The sequence below is a fragment of the Phalacrocorax aristotelis genome, chromosome 3 (assembly GCF_949628215.1).
Source record: "Phalacrocorax aristotelis chromosome 3, bGulAri2.1, whole genome shotgun sequence".
Lineage (NCBI taxonomy): Eukaryota > Metazoa > Chordata > Aves > Suliformes > Phalacrocoracidae > Phalacrocorax > Phalacrocorax aristotelis.
Genome location: NC_134278.1, coordinates 55,124,510 through 55,145,641, shown reverse-complemented (window position 1 = coordinate 55,145,641; position 21,132 = coordinate 55,124,510). Strand labels below are relative to the sequence as shown.

The window sequence follows — 21,132 nt, the reverse complement described above, 5'->3', positions numbered from 1 at the left end:
ACCAGATAGAGCCTTATCTTGAGGCAAGCTGAGCTCCCTCAGGAACGGTGAGTGAAGGTCTGACTTTTAACGCTGTGGGGGCAGGGAGGGCTTTGGGTGGGTTTTTCTTGTTTGAAAGGGAATGTGAGGTTTTAAAGGGAAAATGTTATCAGACAAACCTGTGCAGCACATCCTTTGTCTGCAGGAACTACTTGCGCTGCTTTTATCTGTTCATTGTTAAAGTCACTCAGAGTCTGTGAAAAGCTGTTGTGTGGACACCTGTTTTGGTGTAAGACCATTTATTTTAAGTTCAGTTACATTCATTCCTAACAGACTAGGCTGTGCCCACAGCCTTGTGTCAGAAGAGTCCCGCCAGCGAGGGTCAGGGAGCGGAGAAGACCCTGGTGACTCTAACGCAGCCCAAGCAGAAGCTTGGTCCGCAGGTGCAGCTTCACCAGCAGCCCTGTGCCTTTGCCCGAGTTGGTTGTTTCACTTGTTGGGGAGGTGGGCTGACCATCCTGGTATTTAAAAGACCGTAGATGTGGCACTTAGGGGCATGGTTTAGCGGTGGACTTGATAGTGCTAGGTTGGCTGTCGGACTTGATGATCTTAAAGGTCTTTTTCAATCTAAATCGTTCTATGATTCTATGAGCTGAAGATGAACATCGCCTTTGCTGGAGCCATACCGACTGATGCTTCTGCACTGGCAGAGCATTCCTAGCACGGGCAAGCACTGAGCTAAGCTAAAGACTTGCCCAAACAGCCCGTTGTACACCTTTAATTACACTGTTTTTTTAAAACAAGGATACAGACATACACAAGCCTCCCTGTGTGCATCTCACAACTTCAGCAAGCCCTGGATAACTTCCTTGTTTCAACAAGCTTGCTATCTACTCCATGGCTGTAAATTACACTGGTGAAGACAACCCAAGTCTAGACAAGTCTGAAACTCCTAATCTTCCTTGACAGTGAAAGCCTGCCCTTCAATGTCAAGGTAGCATATGCATTATTGCTCTGTGTTTTCCTACCCCTCCCTCTTCCCCTTACCTTTTCTTCATTGCTCAGAATCCCTTTGTAAGTTCTCCATTTTGAGTTGTTGTTTTTGTAGTTCATTGTAAATGTCTTTACGTAAAAGTTAAAATTCAGCAGACTGGATCCAGAACCAGTGGTCTTAATCCCTTTTAACAAAATGCAAAATACATTTTCATTTGTTAGGTGTCTTTTTTAAAGGAACATTTTCAAATGCAAACACAGATGCCAAAAAAATTTGGAGAACTTTGCCTTCAAAGTCTGAATTCATTTTTCAAAGCATGTTGGAATTCAAGGGTGGTTACTGAGTTTAAAAGTTGGGTGAAGAACAGAAATCAGTTTTAAATTGCGAATTTAGAGCAATGGAATTTTTTGCAGAGCTCAGATTAATGATTCCGAAAATAGTAATTGCTTGTTGATAATATGGTCCATATTAGCAGTCTTTACATCTGTAGCAGCAACCGCAATTTACATTTCTACAATTAAACCAGGAGTTGGAAACAGGAATCTCTTTCACCTGAGCCATTCTTTCAAAGACTATGATTTTAATGTTTCTTATTGATTCCAGATCTGCATCATTAATAGGTCCTAAGCAATCACTCATCATCCATCCAGACTCTACAGGTCCCTCTGTAAGTATCTTGTTCTGAGCCTACAGCTTGTTTAGAGACCAGGCATGCATGAGAGTTGAGTCCAATCCTATGTCCCTATAGTAAGATCAGTCTTATAAATAGCCATGATTTCTTCAATATGAAAATAATATTCCTCAGTGCAGAACACTTCATTACATTTAATGAAAGAAACACTGCATTAGTGCATTATTAGCTTTTCAACTGTGCTTAGTTTCTTTTCGAGCTGAAACCCCAGCTTCTAATAACCAGACAGTGACATACCTGTTATTCTCCTCTTCTCTCCCAAGTCGATCTCCAACCATTCACGATTGCTGCTGTGGTTAGAGGCCCATGCCAATCCTGGGACTTGAAGCCAAGCCTTGTCGGGAGACCACTGGAATAGCTGCCCAAATTCATTGGTCTCCTCCCAGTAGGAAGATGCAGTAACCTGGCTCTTGGAGAGGAATCCCTCTTCCAGACTGAGGGATTTATTGCAGCCTAGGAGTCCCCACACAGACAGAGAGAAGGAGTTATTTTGCGTTTTCACAGCATATTTTTATATTAGGCTAGCAACATATGAAGACCACCCACAAAAGCAAAGTCAGTTGTTGCTTAATCTAGTGCTAGCTGATGCTATCCATTAGCTGTGGTGTTTGCCAGTCAGTTTTTAGTGCATGATCCAGTACCAGAGTGCTGCAGTCCCTCTCCTTTACCAATTTAGCTCCTACATACATGACACCTGCTGACTACATCTGCTATTTTTTCCTTTCCATTTTGTTTTTTAATCTCCGCAGTTTAGTTTCATTCATATAAGACTTAATATATTTTTAAATTTTCCTTCTGAAACATAATGTTTATGTTTCGAGATTGGCATTAACTAATTTAGCTATACAAAATATTTCTCAGATGAAGGCACTGTACTGAAAGGAGTACTTTACTGTAAATATTTCACGATTCTCACCTGCAATTAGGGCTAGGAAAGTTACTCATTAGAGGAGCTCCTTGATACTGCTGCCAAGAGGTGATATCATGAAGGTAATAGCTGCAGGTAAGTCTTACAAACTCCACCAAAGAACCCGCAAAATTTCTGCACATCAAGGTTCTTCAGAGAAAACGGGCCAGTAGAAAAAAGGTTTCAATGAAGTTAAAAATAATACCCTGGCAGTTTCAAAGGTCTATACATGCTCTACAGTTTTCAGTGGAATAGTAAATGATTTTATCTCAGATGACTGAAACATAATTCAAATGAACAAGGGCGAACTTTTCCCCCCTCTTTGCTATGTTTTATGCAAATGAACAGCTTGACAGATTAAAGACGCTTTTGCATCTTGGAAACTCATAAACAAAAACTCGTTCTGTATCAGCGCAATGTAAATATATTTTCATTCCTCTCTATGCTCTCATTCTCATATAACGAAGAAGGAATTTATAAATGTCTGAAGAAAAACTGCTTTCATTTTCTGCCGCCTAAAGCACATAAAAATGGGACTATCTGATTGCTGTTTTTCATATGTTGGCACCAGAAATGTAACAGCAGAATACTATTTCTGTTTCTCATCTATGTGCGTATGACCTATTCCTATTCTGTGTTTTTTTTCTAGCTCACTTCACATCCCTTCAACTTTTTTATTCACTTGCCAATTTGAAAAAAATTGCTGTCCTAAAATATCCTTCCTAGGCACAGCCTGACATTCTCCTGATTACTTTTCAAAACTTTTACAGAAAATACTTAAATAAAAAGGTAAAATTTGAATAGCTAAAAATAAAGCCATTATTCTTACCATTCGAGGTAAATATAAACCGCTTATCCGACAGGGAACCACTGTAAGAAAAGAAAACGGTAATTCAGCCTTTTAGGAGGCGGTCAAGGGAACACCTGAGGTACAGTTTCAGAATCACTGTTTATCTAGCAAAATATCTCTGGCCAGATAGCCGCTTACTTTGCTGGCTGGTTACCAACCCCAGTAAGAGCACTCTTGCGCACTCTTGTCTTGTTCAGCCACCGTGACTGAATTCAAATCAGTTTTTTAATGGTTTTGAGCATTTGTTATGCTTTAAAGTGACTCCCCATCCCATCAGCCTGTTACTCTTGCTGCATGCTTCTGCTTTTCTCCTCTGCAGAGGCCGGGTACTGCTGTGGGAAAGCTTGCCCCTTCTGCTCCTCAGACCATCAATGCAAGAGCAACCAAAGGAGCCAGGAACGGGAAAGGTAACAGGGCCTGGAGCTACCGGCAGTGCACTGCTCCAGCACTGGGCCCAGGTCTCACCTACAGTAGCTTAAAGCAGAGCAACTTCACTGAAATAAATGACTTTCTCTTAGCCTAGGTCCACATCTAGTTTGAAAAAAATCCAGCCTTAAGCACTGTGAAACAGTTCCACTTGATGGTGACTAAACCACGCCAGCTCTGACCAATCCTACTTTGGCTACAAGTGTATCACAGCCAGACTGAATGAAAACTACTCCTTTTTTTAATCTGAGTGGGAACCGGTTCTGTTATAACCACGACCAACAGCTCCCATCAGGAATGGTTCTTTTTGCTCCATGAACAGGACCACATCTATGCCTCCCCTTTTCTTCCTCCTTCTGACTGCTTTGCTTCAGGAGAAAAGACATTTCTTGGGCAACTCCATACAACCCTGCACAAAGCAGGACAAGATAAAATCACGGTATGGGAAAGCTGAGTTTTCCTTGGCCTCCCGTGGAGCCACTTTCCGATTCCCAAGGAGATGCCCCTGAGGTGTCATTCCAGAAACGATGACTCTCACTGGCTGCCTAATAAAAACAAAAGCCTGGGTTTTAACGTTAAATTGGTTTGGATTTCTTGAAAATCTGACCACTTCAACGTCGCTTTGATTAGCTGCATGCATCACTTGCCCCTTTTGAAATGCCTTGGACAGCATGACTGAGCAGTAAAACAACTTCTGCTCTTAAGCATCAAGACAGCTCCCTTTCAGGCTGCCCTTTGTTGTTGGCCAGGAAATCTTCCCCTGAGGTACGTCTGTGGGCTAACAGCGGTGCACATGGCTGTATGTTTGGAGAGCGTGCAAATGGAGAACAGGAAAGTGGTCCCATGTCAAGGTCGATAAAAACACTGCTTCTTTTTGTCACTGAGGGAAAACTAATGACTACAGGCAAACGAAGCCCTTCAGAGATGATGGAGAGCACTGGGAGGGAGCTGATTTATTTGGGCATGTAGGCGGTATAGTAGCTAGAAGGAAAAAGCCAAGCTCTGCCTCCCACGTCTTCCCCCCAGGCAATCCTCAGGGGTGATCAGATGTGCTCTGCTCACTGCAAACCAGTTCGACATTACAGCCAAAACAATTTTTGCTTTCTTAGTGAGTACAAAGCAATCCATTTCAAGAGGAAAGAAGAAAATAAAAAACCACGGTGATCAGTAAAACCTACCCAAAGCAGAAATCACAGCACTCCTCGAATACTTATTTATGAGATAATGCTTTGTAATAAAAAAGCCACTGAGATCCCTTTCAAACAGAGGTCTGCAATTTTAGCAAAGAAAGGGAGGAGGTTAGCATTTCTAAGGTCTATAAAGCTAAGAAATCAAGCTGAAATATTTCTGCTATAATTCTGCAAGTCACTGAAGAGGACAAACTAATTCAGTAAGTGGTAATTTATCAATTTCCTAATGTGACAGGTGGCATTTGTCACACAAATTTCACTTTGTCCTTTAAGGGTTGGTGCCACCCCATACTCCATGTTTTTCCTGACAACTTTGAGGATCCTGCCTAGCCAACAGTACAGGTGGCAGGACTGCACGGGAGACCTGTGCTGGTAGCTCTACAAAAAAAAAGGATGCTGCTTCCCATAGTAAAGGTCCGTTAGCACAAAATCTTTTCTTTTTTCAGAGTCAGTCTCAAGCAAGCTTTTTATAAGCAGTGCAGGTTAATCCCAAATCTCATCCTTCACAATTCACGACCATGTGGTCTCTTCCATTTTCAAAGACAAATGATTTCACACGTGCAGACATACAGTCACAGGCCAGGTCACATTACGAAGTTAAACCCCCATATACTTGTACTGGGGTATCAGGACTGCCCAATAAATCCCGCCGCTTGATCTTAATTACAGCATTTGTGGGTGCAGGTCCATGCATGGATCATGAGAACATAAAACTTCGCAGATGCTAGAGTCTAACAAGCACACTGAAAAATTGAGTCAGGGAGGCCAAGGTCAGCCCTTGAGAGCCGGTGAGCGAGCGAGCCGTAACTCCTCCATCACATTACAACGCAGATATTTAACAGCTCGATGCACTCCAGCAGCAGCTTTTGATGAGGTCAATTTCGGCTCAAGTCACTAAATTAAATCTTTAATACTGAAATCCACTATAAATGAGATTTTAAAAACTTGAGTAAGCTTTTATTTAAAGGAGTCTAAAAAGCTCTTAAAGCAGTGCTGTCTAAGCACTGGTCTTTTTCTTCCCAGCACTGGCTGCTCTGCAGGAATTTCTTGCAGCATGCAGGTATCCCGAGGATAGGAACGTCATGCAGCTTTGGAAATACCACTTACAAAAGCCTTTTTAAAGCATGGAATGCATTGGTTCATTTTTTTAGTAAATAGGCCCACTGCTTCTAGGATTACTTTTTAATGTTTTGAAACAAAATTATTTCCCTGCATCCTCCAGTTTCCCTCTCCTGGGATAACGGGTTCACACCAGCAGTTCATCTGCTCCTGGGATTTTCCCAGCTGCCAGGAGCAGCAGAAGCATCCCGGGAAATATTGTGCTCACGCTCCCATTTTTTTGCAAAATCTGTGCCATCTAGTTTGCAGGCATCTGCCACAGAACGAGCCTGTTTACCTATGGCTCCCTGTATAATCTGCAGAAAGAGACTGTTGTCTCCTCGGGGCAATTCAGGCCCTTCAAGATGTGCATCATGCTGGAGGAGTGTGTCTGTCTGCCCTGGTAGGCAGGAGAGCTAAGGGGCACTCGTCCTTAGGGTGCTCTTTCAGGGGACTCTCATTAAATGGGCTAAATCCAAGCCCTGGAGGCTGGCTTCAGCCTGGAAGCCCGCTTTTCAGCTCTCCTTCAAGTAAATGGGAGTTTGCCCACTTGATGTAATAGGGACAAGTTTGCATCTCTGTGAGTACTTCTATTATGCATGTGAAATGTATATTGTGAGTAGCAACATTAAAAGGATGCTTGGCAGTTAAGGTGATGAGTTCATTATGCAGTGTTTTCCCCCAGCACATGTACATTTGCTGTCTTCTACGCTTCATTCGTTGCCCACTAGCTCTTGTACTGTGAAAAAAAAAAAGCAAACAGCAGTCCCAGCTGCCTTTCATTATAACATTTTATGCACTACTGTCTGAGTTATCCTTCTGGGATGCTCAAGGATCACAAACATACGAACGAATGTAAACAGTTCTGTAACATCTTTAGTTAAGGCACAAAATATTTAATTTAGGGCTTCACTAAGCTGGCATGTGTGGTGGGAAGAATTTTATTATTTGTTTTATGGAAGTGCTTGGTGCCTGAGCTGAGTTCTCAGTCCCACTTTGCTTGAGACAAATTTATATTTATTTTCTTAGACAATTAACTTTCAAGCAACATGTGTAAGAAAAATAGAAAATATTTAGGCTTTACAGGCCTTCCACTAGAGGCCTACATGCTACCCAGCTTGTATACTCCAGTCCCATTATACTTAAAGCATTTCAATCTGTGCTGAAATTTAAGCACAGCAACAGAATGTTGGTGGGTTGGGGGGGGACACGCCTTTTTTTTTTTTTTAATATGAATGAAATAATGACTGCAAAATTGTCAGGATGAGGTAGAGAAATCGGAGGGAAAACAGGAAAAAAGTATAGAAAAGACACATTCCCTTAGCTCTCATAGATTATAGGACTGAGGAAATTTCTCTTCCTACAAAAAAAAAAGCACCTCATGTAAAATGCAGATAACGTTTGAAAACTAAAAAATATAAACCAACAGGAATGACAGAAGCAGTTGCTGGAAGGGCTTACTGTGCTGGATAGAGATTAGAGGATTTACTTCTACTTCAACAACAGTACAATTAAAAGTGAGAAGATAAGTGGTTAATATAACACGCTTGCTATAAATATTCTAAAAGAGAAAAATCTGAACATTTCAAAAGCGCAATATTTAAGTAGTTGTTCATTAAATCCCCTATGGCTCAACAGTACTTTTTATTTATTCATTCTTCCTAGCTTTTTTTAAACCTTAACATGAATTTATCATGATTTATTAGCCCATTGATTAAAGGTGTTTGTTGCAGATGATAGTACTTTCATGTATCTGCTAACAAAGTAATTTGCAAATATGTTTTGGAAGGAAAAGAAATAAAAAAAGATGAAAATACTGCCCTACTTGGTGTAGAGCCACTAAAAACTTGGAACATTTTCCTATATCCGATGCCAATGCCATTTTAATAAAGCCACAGAAACAAAGCCCGAAAACCCCTAGACCCACAACTAACATCCTTTCCTCCCCAAAAGAGTGTCGCCACCTGCTTCGGCTGATCTGGGCAGTGCACTGGGCCCCGGGAGTTGCTCCCAGAGCCAGCCCTGCCAGTGGTACTCACTCATGCGAAGGGATACCATTGGCAACGACGCCTTCGTAGCGGCTGATGCCCTTCTGCTGGGTGATGCTGATCTGACCGCCCAGCTCATCCGCGATAACGCCTGCATGTATCGCCGACTTGCACAGCAGCGAGGTCTGAAAGGCAGAAGCCGTCAGAAGCCAAAGCTCAGAGGATCAGTCTGACAAACTGCTAAAGCTTTTACTTCCAAGACATTATTATACAGGTGTTACAGCTCATAAAATCCGGTAAAGGCTCAAGAGGAATAAGGGGGAGCAGAGAGGGGAAGAAAGAACAGTAATCTTGAAAAAAATAATCTGTTTCCAAGAGTCACCTTTTTATTTCAGATGAAAAAGCAAATAATCTGCTTCTGAGAAGGTGCTGTAAGGTTTTAACCTAACAAGTATTGTGTCACTCCCCGGGGAAAACAAAGTCAAAGGCAAGGCAACTCTTCTTTGCACAGAGAAAACAATAATTACTTGATGGACTTGCCTGAAGGCAGACCTATCTATTACTGCGCCTTAGGATTTGAGTCATGGCATACATTAGAGGATTTGGCTATGTCTTGACTAGCCGCTGCTGGGCTTTAAGCATAGCCCCTTTGCCAGTATCCCAGGTGGGATAATGCTGAAAAAATACGGGCAGGACAACTTGTGTGACAACTACGTGGCAACCACTGGGCAAGACAGAGCAGAGAAGAGCCAGTGGAAAGATGCAAAGGAGATAATCCCAGCAGCTGCTGGCAGATATTGGTCTTGTTCACACGGGCCCAGCTTGGGCTACACTACTCGACAAGCTGGGCTGCTGGGCTGTCCCCTCCAGGGAAGGCTGGGAGGGGTTGGGACGCAACGGCCCTGCAGGTCCTTCCCATCAGAAAAGCTGAATCCCCCTTAACTGTGGAGGGAAAATGTCTTTCAAAAATTCCTCAGCATAGATAAGATCTGCATGAGGTCATGCCATGTGCTGTTTTTCTTTCCTAATCACCCAAATGAAGGGCAGGAATAATTCCAGCTAATGAGAATGTAAGGTGGCATTTCTTTGTTTCTTCAGCTCTGCCACTTTCCAGGCTGGAGCAGTGTGATCAAATAACTGGATGAACAGGTTAAACGTGAACACTGACTTTTTGGAAACTCAGCAACTGCTACATTTGTGATAGGGTGGGATTTTCCTTCAGTGGTATGATTAAACTTACTTCACCGTGAGAGACGTAAAGATTTCACAGGCATGACAGGAGGACAGTCCAGGGTGAGGGGCGCAGAAAAGGCAGAGCACTGTGTGATATGAACTGTAGGTAAATGCAACCACTCGGGCAATGTCTTCGCTTTAAAGAAGGAGCAGTTAAAACAACCCAAGAGGTTGGTAGTTATCAGTGGGTTGTGATTAGGCAGCGTATAATATTTATTTCATCTCAGAGCAGATTGCTGGGATACTGCAAGCATGATCTTAAAACCCACATGTTACTGAAATGTATTTTTCTTCCTATGAGACATAACTTCAGAAAAGAAACACACATGGCCTGCAAACAAGTAAAAGCTGAAGTCGTAGGAATATTCAGTACATAGGTGAGGACTGCCTCAAGAGGGACAAACCCTATGCAGGGTTATTCCAGAAAGCCAGTCACCACAAGTCAGTAGACTTTGTTCTCACACAATCCATTGGTCTGTTTGAAAAGTGTGCTTATATAGTGATAACGTACTCATATACTGATAATAAAAGGTATATCTAACCCAACTAGAATTACTGACAAAAGTCAAGCAGCAAAAGTTGACACCAAGTTGAGCTATGCTTCTCTCTTCTGCCTTTACAAATTTCCCCTCATTATCCTGTGTACTTACATCTCTGTATCCTTCTCCGATATTCCCAGAAATGTCACCTGCTATGTCTCTGCAGCCAGCAGGACAATACTTGCTGTAGTGAGAGAAGAGAGGCTTGTTTAAAATATGAGCTGTAGCAACAATACTTAGAAACAAACTCGAACAAAAGAAATGCTCTCAAGCCAGTAAATATTCTAGCAGTAAATTCTGGCTGATGGTCTGTTAGTGAGTCTAGGAGACAAATAAACAGGCCCTTGAGTTCATGAGTGGACTGTACACTGCAGCACACAAAGAACCAGAAAAGCAGTTTTGCAAGGGCATTCCTGTTTAATTCTCTTCTAGAAATGCTACCACACGAGTTTTCAGCACAGCCCAGATAAGAAGCCTACATGCACACCCAGACAGCAGCCAGAAGAGAACAATTTATTACCATTTCAAATCCTATCACAAGGTTCAAGGAACAAAGAAATTATAGCTTGTCCTCAGATAATCTTATATCAGCTAGGGTGTGATCTGGTCTCAGGAGAAGCACTGGAATTTGAGGCTACTTTGAATTTCAAAGTGGAAACTGTTTTTACATATACCATGTATATGTATGCCCAAATGAGAGTTGCTCTGCAACTGTTCCCTCGTCATCCTGTGCTGCAAACTTCCATTCTGCACTATGGCTTCTCACAACTGGGCCTTTGACTACAACATCATTGGAGCTCAGAAAGATTCACTTCTCCAGAAAACCAAGACTGTACCTGCCTTATATGACATTTTCTAACAACTGGACCAAATGACAGCTACAGCAAAGCAAGCCACAGCACAGAGAGTTGCAAACCCTCTTTACCTGTATTCAGCCTTCGTGTAGTGGTTCGCTCGTTCCAAACATGTTATTAGGTCTGTGAAAAAGTTTACAAATGTCAATCCCCATTGCAGGATGTAGAGACACAGACAAATATTTGGCTACACATGAAATTACATTTAAAGATCTCTCTGTATAACACTTAAGCAATTTGATTAGACAGAAAGCAACAGCTATGGTTTTTCCTCATTCTTTTCATTTTACTCTTCTTATGTTTTACACCTTCAACAAAGTTGTACAGACGCCCGAAATATTAAATGTAGGAATCAAATCTGAATCTCTCCTATTCCTTCATCCTGCCACTGTGTGATGGATGTTGGAGCCCAGCTCCACCAGAGTGGAGCTTCAAGGAGAAGGTACTAATTTTTTCTTTCACTGGGCCTGTATTGCAAGTTGCCTAGGTAGGATTTCAGCAGCTATTTTATCTGTTTAATATTACAGCTGCTTCTTGGACACATGCTATTAAAAATATCACGGTTCCTGCTAATCCAGAAATATTTAGGACTAACATTTGGGCTAAAGTCTGTGTGTAAAGATGATAAATAGAGGGGGCTATGTCACTAATCCTTTAGAAATAGTGCTTTTGGATTTCACTTTACCTGGATGATCACTGCTGGCATAGGACAACAGAAAGCCTCGTCCTGACACGTGGGATCCGCTCTCAAAGTGAATAGTCGCTTCATTACTATCCAGAATGATTTCTTTGGGGGCGGGCATCACATTACCACAGTATGGCCCTACAGGCAGAACGAAGAAGATTTCAAAAGTTCAGATAACATAATTAGACTAGAATATTCCCATGATTAGCGAAGTTTCATAACACACTCATTCTCTTTCAGTACCAATCCAAATGTTGACAAAAGGGTTTTGGCTTCAGTCTTTATGGGTATGAGCTCCAAAGTCACCCTGACAAGGAGTGGCCAAGATCCAATTGTCTCTCCATGGTAGCAATTCCAGCATCCACATCTCTCATCACATTAGATCACATTAGCCTTCAGAGAATGATTAATGCCCTTTGGCCTTTGAAGTACAGCATGCTTACAACCAGCAGTAGCTCATCAGAGAAAAGAACAGAACATTCAAAGGCAGTCCAAGGGATCTACACAGGGTCCCCTAGATAAACTCTCCAGACACGTACGGCTCATGCTGCTGTAGCACAGCAGCCATTCAGGAAAGATTAAGATCACAAACAGTGTACCTGGTTTTCAAGGACCTGTGTGCCACAAGCCAAATTGTACTAGAAGGCAGTACCACTTTACTCAGAAAATTTCTTAATCTATTTTAATTTTAAAAACATCATCAGACCATTGAAGCATACAGTTCAAGTCTCTAGAGTTTTAAAAAAGAAAGAGAGGGAGAGAAGGGGGACGATGAAGCCAATGGGACAGGGAGACAAAAGCCTTGTGCTTACATTGAATTAGATAAGGGTTTTATAGCTACCAGCTGCAGTATCTTGGAACAGTCTTTGGGACACTCCTTTCTTGCGACAGCAGGCATGCCCAGGATTCTTAACAATTACATTTGCTTCTTCAGAAATCAGTTCCTGAGGGAAGCTTTCTTTTGAGATTGCCACAGTCTTTGCTCTTGCCTTCTGTCACCACACCTGGGTGCAAACACTTGTCCCTGGTTGCCCTCATGCACAGATGACACAGAAAATCCAAAGCAGTTTGGGTACACTTTTTTGAATTTATAAGGATGCTTACAATATAAACTGTTAAGAAGAGATTTTTGTAAAATGGCAAATGGGTTTTTTTCCCCCAAGAGAAAAAACAAACAAGATCCTTTACAAACCTTCAGCCCATCTGTTCTGGTGAATGACGGCTTTTGGATCCTAAAGCAAGTCCTTGGGAAGAAAAAGGATCCCTTTGATTTTTTCTTAGACCACCTCATTTTATTGGTGGTGGCTACGTTAGGGCAACTTGGAACTGACTTCCGAGATACAAGAAATTACAACCACCTCACAAATTTGATGAGTGGTAGCCTTCCTAACAGGATCTTAAAAGCCTCCTCATTTTGCTTGATACTCCTAGGGCGGTCTTTCCCAAATACTTCACCAGCCTTGTAACAACTATAATATCAGCCTACAGAGTAGCCCAGCTGGAGCCAAGGACAGCCAGCTCTCAGCAGAATGGGACAAACCAAAGGGGGAACCTCGTCTTTTGACTTATAAAAGTCATACAGAGAAGCAAGGCAGGCAGAGAAAAAAGCGACGAGTGTGACATTTCCCTGGAGTACTCATGTGTTGAAAATGACTCACGACTTAGTCAGAGAAAACAATGTCTATAAAAAGGGTTAAACAAATTGCTTAGAAAATGAACTTATCAAAAAGACAGCTTCTGACACTGTGTCATACCAGACAACTGCACGAGTGATTTATTTGAGAAGGTCTTTTGTGTCAGATTGCAGTGGGAGAAGTAAAGTGCTAACTTAGATTTTAATTTTTTTTCCAGGGAAGGAGAAAGGGGAAGAAGACGGGGGGCATTGCATTTCTTCAAAATAAATCACCTGTGAAAGCTTCAGTCCTTTTCTACTCTCGAGGACTGTCTCTACATATTTTCTCACAAGTGCTCTTTGGCTTTCTCCCTCACAGCGATTGGCAGTGACCTATCTACTCTGTAGGCATAATTTAGATGGCTGATTCACTCAACCACACACTGGCTGGATCACGGCTACGTGTCTCCTCCAGTAGCAAGTCTACCTACGTTCCAGGTAATTATACAAACAAATCACACATGTCAGAAGCAAAAACAATAAAACAAAATAAAATAAGACACATGGAGTTGTCCAAATGAAAGCCAAAAATTCAGAAACAATCAACTTAAGAAATCAGCATGCAGCGCCTAAGGACAAGTTTCTACTGTTAAGATATAAATCCAGGAAGGGTTACCAGGCTATGGCTATTCTTCTGCCAAGAGGAGTTCTGGTGTCCCATAGGTAGCTCAAAACTAAGGGGTCTAGGGCTAATTCCTTAAAGCATACAGAAGCAAGAAGCAATCTCCAGTAAAGGAAGGAATATTTTCAAAAAGTTTAGCAGTTTTCAGTACTTATTATGTTTAAAATTACCAGTGTAAGAACTTTTCTAATTTGATTTACCCAATAATGTTGTTTTAGGTTTAGCACAATCTCTCTCCATTTTGCCAGGTTTTTGCAGAGTGGTCTTTTTAACCTCGGCTTCTTATTTTCTCCCTAATCAATTTATTTTACATTGATAGTCTTCCAAGAAATTCCCCAGGGGGACAACAGGTAACGCTTAGAAAATAAAACTGATTCAGGGCCAAGACAATTCTTTGGGTTCAGTTTTGACTGATGAGAGAATTTCACGCTTTCATCTGTTTCCTAAATTTTCTTTAGAAAAACAATGTTTTTGTTTTTTACAACAGGTACTCTTTCCTATACCTTTCCATACAGCAGTCCTCCATTTACATCAATGTTGTAAAGCTAGAAGCGAAAAGATAGTCTCCCAGGGTCCCTGAATTTCAGCTTGTGGTAGTTATGCCTGAATTAGACACACTGTTTATATACATAGCATCACCCAGCAGATTTGCTCTCCATTGACTCACCTATCACCTTGAATACATATCTTGTGAGATTTTATAGACATTAGAAGATTAAAACCAATCAGCATCCATAGACATTAGACTTCATCTGAAAACTGTATTTACTAGTCAGTATTTTCCACTTGCAATTGAGGTGACAAAAATACTACTTTATCATCTACTTTTAAAACTCATATGTGCTCCCTGTCTCCGCTGTCCATTCCACCCAGGATTTATTGATTTCCCCAGGCTGTCTATACAAATACTGTACAACCACACTGGAGAGTAGAGATGATGGAGAAAGCCTTGGTTTGTGTCTGGTATGAAAGGGAGAAACTTGTTTATAGGGCCCTGTTAACTTTTACTGCAGCATTTGGACTTGACTCTGGGTAAATATTTAATTCCTAAACCTGGGACTAAGCCAAAAGATTTTTAAGATCCCTTTTGAGAACTGCCAGATCACGTTATCAGTTTTTCATCTTCTAATGTTAGTTGTGAGGTGGGTTGTTCTGCATATTTGGCTTGAAAAACTAGTCACGAATGCTGATGTCTCTCCCTGTTTCCTGTTAAAGTGACTCGGCTGGAGCTCTGCTAGGGTAAGTAGGCAGGATTATTTGGTTTGTTTACTAAGAACAAAGAAAAGAGTTTGATTTAATAAACAGATGTGTTACGTGTAATGAAACTGAGTAGGTGTTCTCCATATTTCAGTATTACTACATCTAGATGCCAGGGCCTTTTCTTTTTTCCATGTCTCATTAACGAGTTGACCCAACAGTGGTTCTGCCTGTTCACTCCAGATTCCTTAATATATATAAATATATATATATTTAGAATTGTGCAGGAGAGCTATTATGAGTATAGGGATTTTGAATGTACCTAATATAATATTCTCTATAATTAAACTAACATTTAATGTTTTCATCCAGAATTCCTGATATGTTGGTATGGTTTAAGTGGCTTAAATGAAATACATTTATTTTGGAATCACTGTCTCCAAGCAGTATTAACATCCTGCAAGACACACGGTAAATTGTCTCATGGATATCCTTTGGCTGGCTCGCCTGGAGACTGAAGAGATTATTTTACGTGTTGTTTATTTTTTAAATGTTAGTCTGCTCCTTTTCTTTTTCATAATAGTGTTGCTTTGCAAATCTGATGATCTTTACAGCATTGTCTGGTTTTATGAAGTCTAGTTTACTTTTACTGTCAACCAGGCTCTGGCATATTTCCTGAAATTGCTTTGTTGAATTATGTTCCTTTATTTTTTCTACTTCGCTTAAAAAGTCCTGTGCCTAGAGGACTCTTCTCTCACACCAGCTGGCAATGCCTACATGCCATTTGTTTCTGTAGTTCTTAATGCTTTCTGCTTCTTCTGTAAGACTTTTGCTTCCTTTTAAAAGCAGTTCTGACCCTCTTTAGCTATTGCATGTCCGGTTCATTCTGCTCATGCTGTTTTCAAATTCCTCAATGTTGTTTGAAATCTGGAATTTGACACCTACAGAGGTCTTTAAGAAACTCAGTTTAGATGTCAACTCATAACATCCCCTCTTCAACAGGGAATCTTCTCCCTTTTCTTTAGCATTTGTCTTGCAGAGTAAGACACGGCTGGCAAGCTATGTGTAGCAACGATCCCATGGATCTGCCCCTCCAGGATTATCGTCTCCTAAGGATTTTGTTTGGGGAAAACAATGTTTTGAATTGTGAACCTTTTATTCAGTTGCCTTTTCTCAAATAAAGCAATTTGGAAGTACCTCAGTAGCTGGGGAAAGATGGGGGATGTGATGAACATGGATTATGCTTGCTTCATTCAGACCTAAAACCTCAACCAGAGGGCAAGTCTTTCACAAACAGCTCACAAAACCAGCAAGGATATGTTGTATGAAAACGTCTGTGTTCTTGAAATTCATCTCCATCCCATATTCACACAAATGCTTCACTTCCATAAGCAGTAACTCTTCCTCTCCCCCTATCAAGGAGGAGAGGAAAGTCCTCTTTTTCGCTTGAACCCTGCCACCACACTCAGGGATAACCAGTGTCACCCTGCAAGGATGCGCCAGGAGACAAAAAGCGTTGCTCTGTGCGCTTCTTTGCAGGACGTGGGGAAGGTGGTGTTTAATATTCAGTAGATATGATTTGACAGAGTCATCACATTTGTTAGTGAGGATGAGACAGCCCAGTTATTCAACACCTAACTCTGGGCAACACAGTCTGACCTCAGACTGAGTACTAAGCATTTCTCATTTTAGGAAAAACAAATATAACTTTCAGTTAGTGTTTCCAAAGGGCTGCCAAAAATTGAAATAAAGGAAAGGAAAAGGCATCCAAGTAGAGTCAGGCTGGAGAAGTAATTACAATTTAAAAAGGGAGGGTCTGGGCCACCTGACCAGCTGTAGGTCTGCCTGGTTGACCTCAGGTGAGATCCCCCACTTCTAACATGCCTGTGGTTTTAGCCAAACCCAAAGACAGAAGCATAGCTACAGGTAGGAATTGTTAGTAAAGAACTGTAGCTGTTTAACAAAAACCACAGAAAAATACACAATGCACTTAATGCAGCTAAGAGGAAAAAAGAGTTCATTTGACAAGAGAAAAGCAGACATTCTGTGTTGCATAAATCTTTCCAAAGCTGAAACCTCAGGATACTGCAACCACTCAGGCGAAACCAAACTGTTAGAAGAGTTCTGACTGTTAAGAAACTGCTTGACTTGATCTTCAGCAAGAACTTGTCTGGGCATTTCACTGGATTTCCTGAAATACCAGAAACAATACTGTAATAACAAGTTTCCTTTGAGGGGCAAAAAAGAAACCTGGACACACCCTTTATTCAAGTGAGATATTTGTTACAATACAAAATAAGGAAAGACTGGTTTGATGCACCCCATAAGGACAGGTAGGAGGCATCCAAAGGCACTCGGTTCTCCTGCACACACACACACCCCCCCACACGCGCGCACACACACACACTCAATCTCAGCAGCCATCAGACATCACTAAATGCTCAATTTGTCTAACAACCCTGAGTGACTGTGCAGAGAGGAGAAAGCGTTTTCAGTAATTTCTCTATCTATTACAAACTAGTTACCAGCTGTAAATTATGCAAGAATAAGTTAAATGCACTAACTCTCCAAATTATTACTAGTCACTCAGCAGATCTGACATCCACCCCAGAGGAACACATCAACCTCCTACTGACTGCAGGTGAATGGAGAAGGTGGCACTTATCTCTTCTTTAATCTCTCTCTCCAGTCAAGACTGATGATCATCTCACAAAATTAAGGGGAAAAAGTACTAAGGCATTAATTGGGGAAAGAGAGGGAAAAAAGCACGAAAAGAGGGTCAAAAGAGGTACAGAAATCTGATAAAGACATGAAAAGAGCAGTGTCTGTTGAACTTTTAAAAAATGTATCTTATACCTTCACAAGCAATGCAAGCTGTGTTCTGGAGAAGTAGAGGGACCACATGGTTAATCTTGTTTTCACATATCTCTTTAATTAAAAAAATCAGAAGCTCTTATTCAGATAATGCAATTAACTCAAGAAGGAAAGCATTTCAGTAAGGTTGCACCTTGTCTACACTGTGAGATCATGCTTCATAATAATTTTTATTCTAGATTCCTTTTATGGAACAAAACCCCCATATTTTCATCCAGTGCAAAGCTATTCCTTTGAAAGGGAACATTATCATCTATTTATTTCTCCTAGAGACAACACATGCAAAGCTGTGTTAATATTTAAATGTTTGTCAGACAAAGCTGATTCAGTTTCACCAAAACCGGTGTTAGACTACATTTGCTGACTGATGATTAATATTTTCACATCTATGTCTGGATACAAAGCTAACAGTTTTAAAGAAAAGACTTGCTACAGCATCTTCCCTCTGGTGAACACTGAAGAAAATAGTGTGCAGAGTAATAAGCCAGAGACACAGCGTTCAGCCACTTTAGGTCTCCAATTTTAGAGCTTCATTAAGATTATTTAATGATCATCTTTCAGTGGCAATGCTGGAGAAATCTAAATGCAATGGCTGCCTTCAAAGGCCCACCAAAGCTGAGAAGTACCAAAGGTGAGAAGAACTGTAGTGTCATGTTCATGTCCCAGTCGAGCAGGGAGGCTTCAGTAGATCGGCATATGCAACAACACTACTGCTTTTCTAGAAAGGAATTCATAGTACTCTTGTGTCAGTCCACAAAATTTGAGGATGCCCTAAACTTAAATAAAACTTGCATTCAGGTGGTCTAATCCATAGTCACTGAGTTACCAATGTGAAGAAATCAATGTTATGGCTAACATAAATCAAATTAATCCATTCATTTGTGTATAACAGCTTCCCTTTACTACATGGAACATAAATACCCAAACATTAATAGAGTTAATCCTTGCTGTATTGCATGAATCCCAGCACAAGGTTATAACGATGAATGAATCACAGTTATATGTAAAGACAACATGTGGGAGAAATCTGAAAGGAAAACAATAACTTTGTCATCTGAAGACTTGCTTACACTAATTTTATATTTACGTGCATTATCTAGGTTTTGCCTCTGACCAACTTTCTAAGCTTCAGATATACGCCTCAACTGACATTCACTCTCTTGTTTTCTATAGAGTTGAAGAGATCAACATGGTATTTAAAACATATTTCTCTTTGGACCTTATTGTCTTATAATTGCAAATGTCTTAAAGAGCAAAGGGTGCTCAGCTAATTTCAAACAGGAGTAATATTCACACTGCCAGCTTTCATACTTAGCTTTTTACATTTTCCTTTTTAAGCCCAGGTCAAATAAAGAAAACAAGTGAAAATTAGTTTTTAATTGCTCAAATGTTTTCAACGTTTGCAAAATCTTTTCAACTCTCCACCATCCTGTGAAAGAATTTCGATGGCAAAGGTCAGTATCTTCTCAGCCAAAGGGAAGATGTTGACCTTCCTGTAGATGTTCATGAAGAGGAGAGGGTTGCGAAGACGAGATCTGGGCTCAGAAACAGCTACCTAAAGGACACTTAACAGACTGAACAACTTCGCAGTGCTTACTCACAGAGCTTCTTTTGCTTACACAAATGCATATTAAAACCCAGAGCTATTGCAAAACCACTGAAACAACTGACTTAGAGGAGCTCTAATCTCATCTATGAATCCCTGTGTCTTTTAAAACACAAGCGATATAATGAATTTATGCATATAGCAAGATTTCCACGCTGCTGTTCTGCATGAACTTACCTGAATGTAGAGCACAGACTCTGTAGGTATGCTAGTGGGAAAGCCTGCAGTGAGCTGCAGGCCACAAAGCCATTACAGATGGTATGTATGCCTAAGCTATAAAACCTGTTTAATCAGATATGAGCAAAATCTGCTAATTGTGCAGTTCGTTACTGAGAATGCAAATTATAGTCCACATGCATCAGACATTACCAATCAGGTCTGAAAATGGGTGTGGGAATACTTTAAAGCAATTCATTATATGGATTTGATTGCATAACACACAGGTATTCTGTGTTTACAGGTTGAATAATTGCAGGACTGAACTATGTGAAGATGTCTTCAAGCTGATGTGTAAGGAGCCAGAATTTCAATCAAAATCCAAGCTTAATCTTTTACTTTAGAAAACAATATATTGATTTATCCTTGTTTCGCAGAAAAGCTTTTGATCAGAAATGTCAAGATAGCATCAATAAAAATCATTCAAAGATATGGTAATACTAACCACCTATCTCTTACTGCCAAGTACAGCCAGACTGCTGAATACAACTGTGAACACAACTGTGTACAGTTCTGAAATGAGGTAAACAACATAAAAAATCCCAGCACACATGAACAGAAATGCTCCTTATGCCTTAGATCAAGCTGTATGCAAGGCCTAGATATCACCATGTCACTGCCCACTCTTGGTGAAGGCTGTTTCAAAAGGTAATACCTCCCTTGTGAGAACAAAAATTACCTTTACCTTTGTTTGAGAGCAAGCTTTTACTACCTCACTTTATCTTACCAGATGAGTAATAGGCCTATCATGTTCATGAATGAAAGGCAACCATCCCTCCTTACTACTAAGATATCTTATGAGTCCCAAGCTTAGGAGAACCACACACTTCACCGAACCAAGCAATGAGCTGGCTGACCTGGAAAACCTGCAGAGGCTCATCTCCTCATCGTCTTTTCCCATTGAATCCATTCTGCTTGTAAGGCCCAGTACAGCACATTCAGCCTCAGCTGACTGAAGGGCTACAGCCCACTCCCAGGAAACAAAATTTTATGAACTGGTGATTCACATGTTTATTTTTGCATTGTGGAAGTCCCTGCAGGCCCATGTCTCTGCCTGGATTTAAATCTGATTTCTGAAAAAGGGCGCACTGGCTTGAAAATCATGTTGACTCGTCTAGAAAGAGGAGATCGAAGTTGCAGCAACAACAGGTTGGGAAAACTGATTTGAGGAAGGCCTCAGGTTCTCCCTGGGGAGGATCCTGTTGTCTTTATGACTGTTTTATATGCACAGCTATAGCATATTTACTTTCTTGTCCTCTTGTGCATATCTCTTGCAAGAGTGCAGACTACACGCATTTAATATCTGCAAGTATTAAACCCTGTACATTAGCAAAGGTTATCAGTGACTAATAGCCAGCAATAATAAAGGTTATCTCCTCTCCCAGGCCTGCACTCCCTAGGAAACAGAGACATGCAGGATTGTTAATTCCAATTTCTCATCTCATTTCTGCCTAGTTAGCGAGCCAGCTCTTCTCCTACACAAGAAAGGTACAGGGCTGATATAGATCCAT

General features: G+C 40.9%; 1 protein-coding gene across 1 annotated transcript in view; it reads right to left on the bottom strand.

The window, feature by feature from the left end:
- DCBLD1 (discoidin, CUB and LCCL domain containing 1) overlaps positions 1-21,132 on the bottom strand; it is a 48,418-nt gene that overhangs the window by 10,597 nt on the left and 16,689 nt on the right. Inside the window, exons 3-9 of the mRNA XM_075087510.1 lie at positions 11,435-11,572; positions 10,821-10,872; positions 10,007-10,079; positions 8,175-8,308; positions 3,401-3,441; positions 1,902-2,117; positions 1,027-1,157 (exon numbers count right to left, since the gene is read on the bottom strand). Coding sequence (XP_074943611.1) covers positions 1,027-1,157; positions 1,902-2,117; positions 3,401-3,441; positions 8,175-8,308; positions 10,007-10,079; positions 10,821-10,872; positions 11,435-11,572 — 785 coding nt within the window. The remainder of the gene's footprint in view (positions 1-1,026; positions 1,158-1,901; positions 2,118-3,400; positions 3,442-8,174; positions 8,309-10,006; positions 10,080-10,820; positions 10,873-11,434; positions 11,573-21,132) is intronic.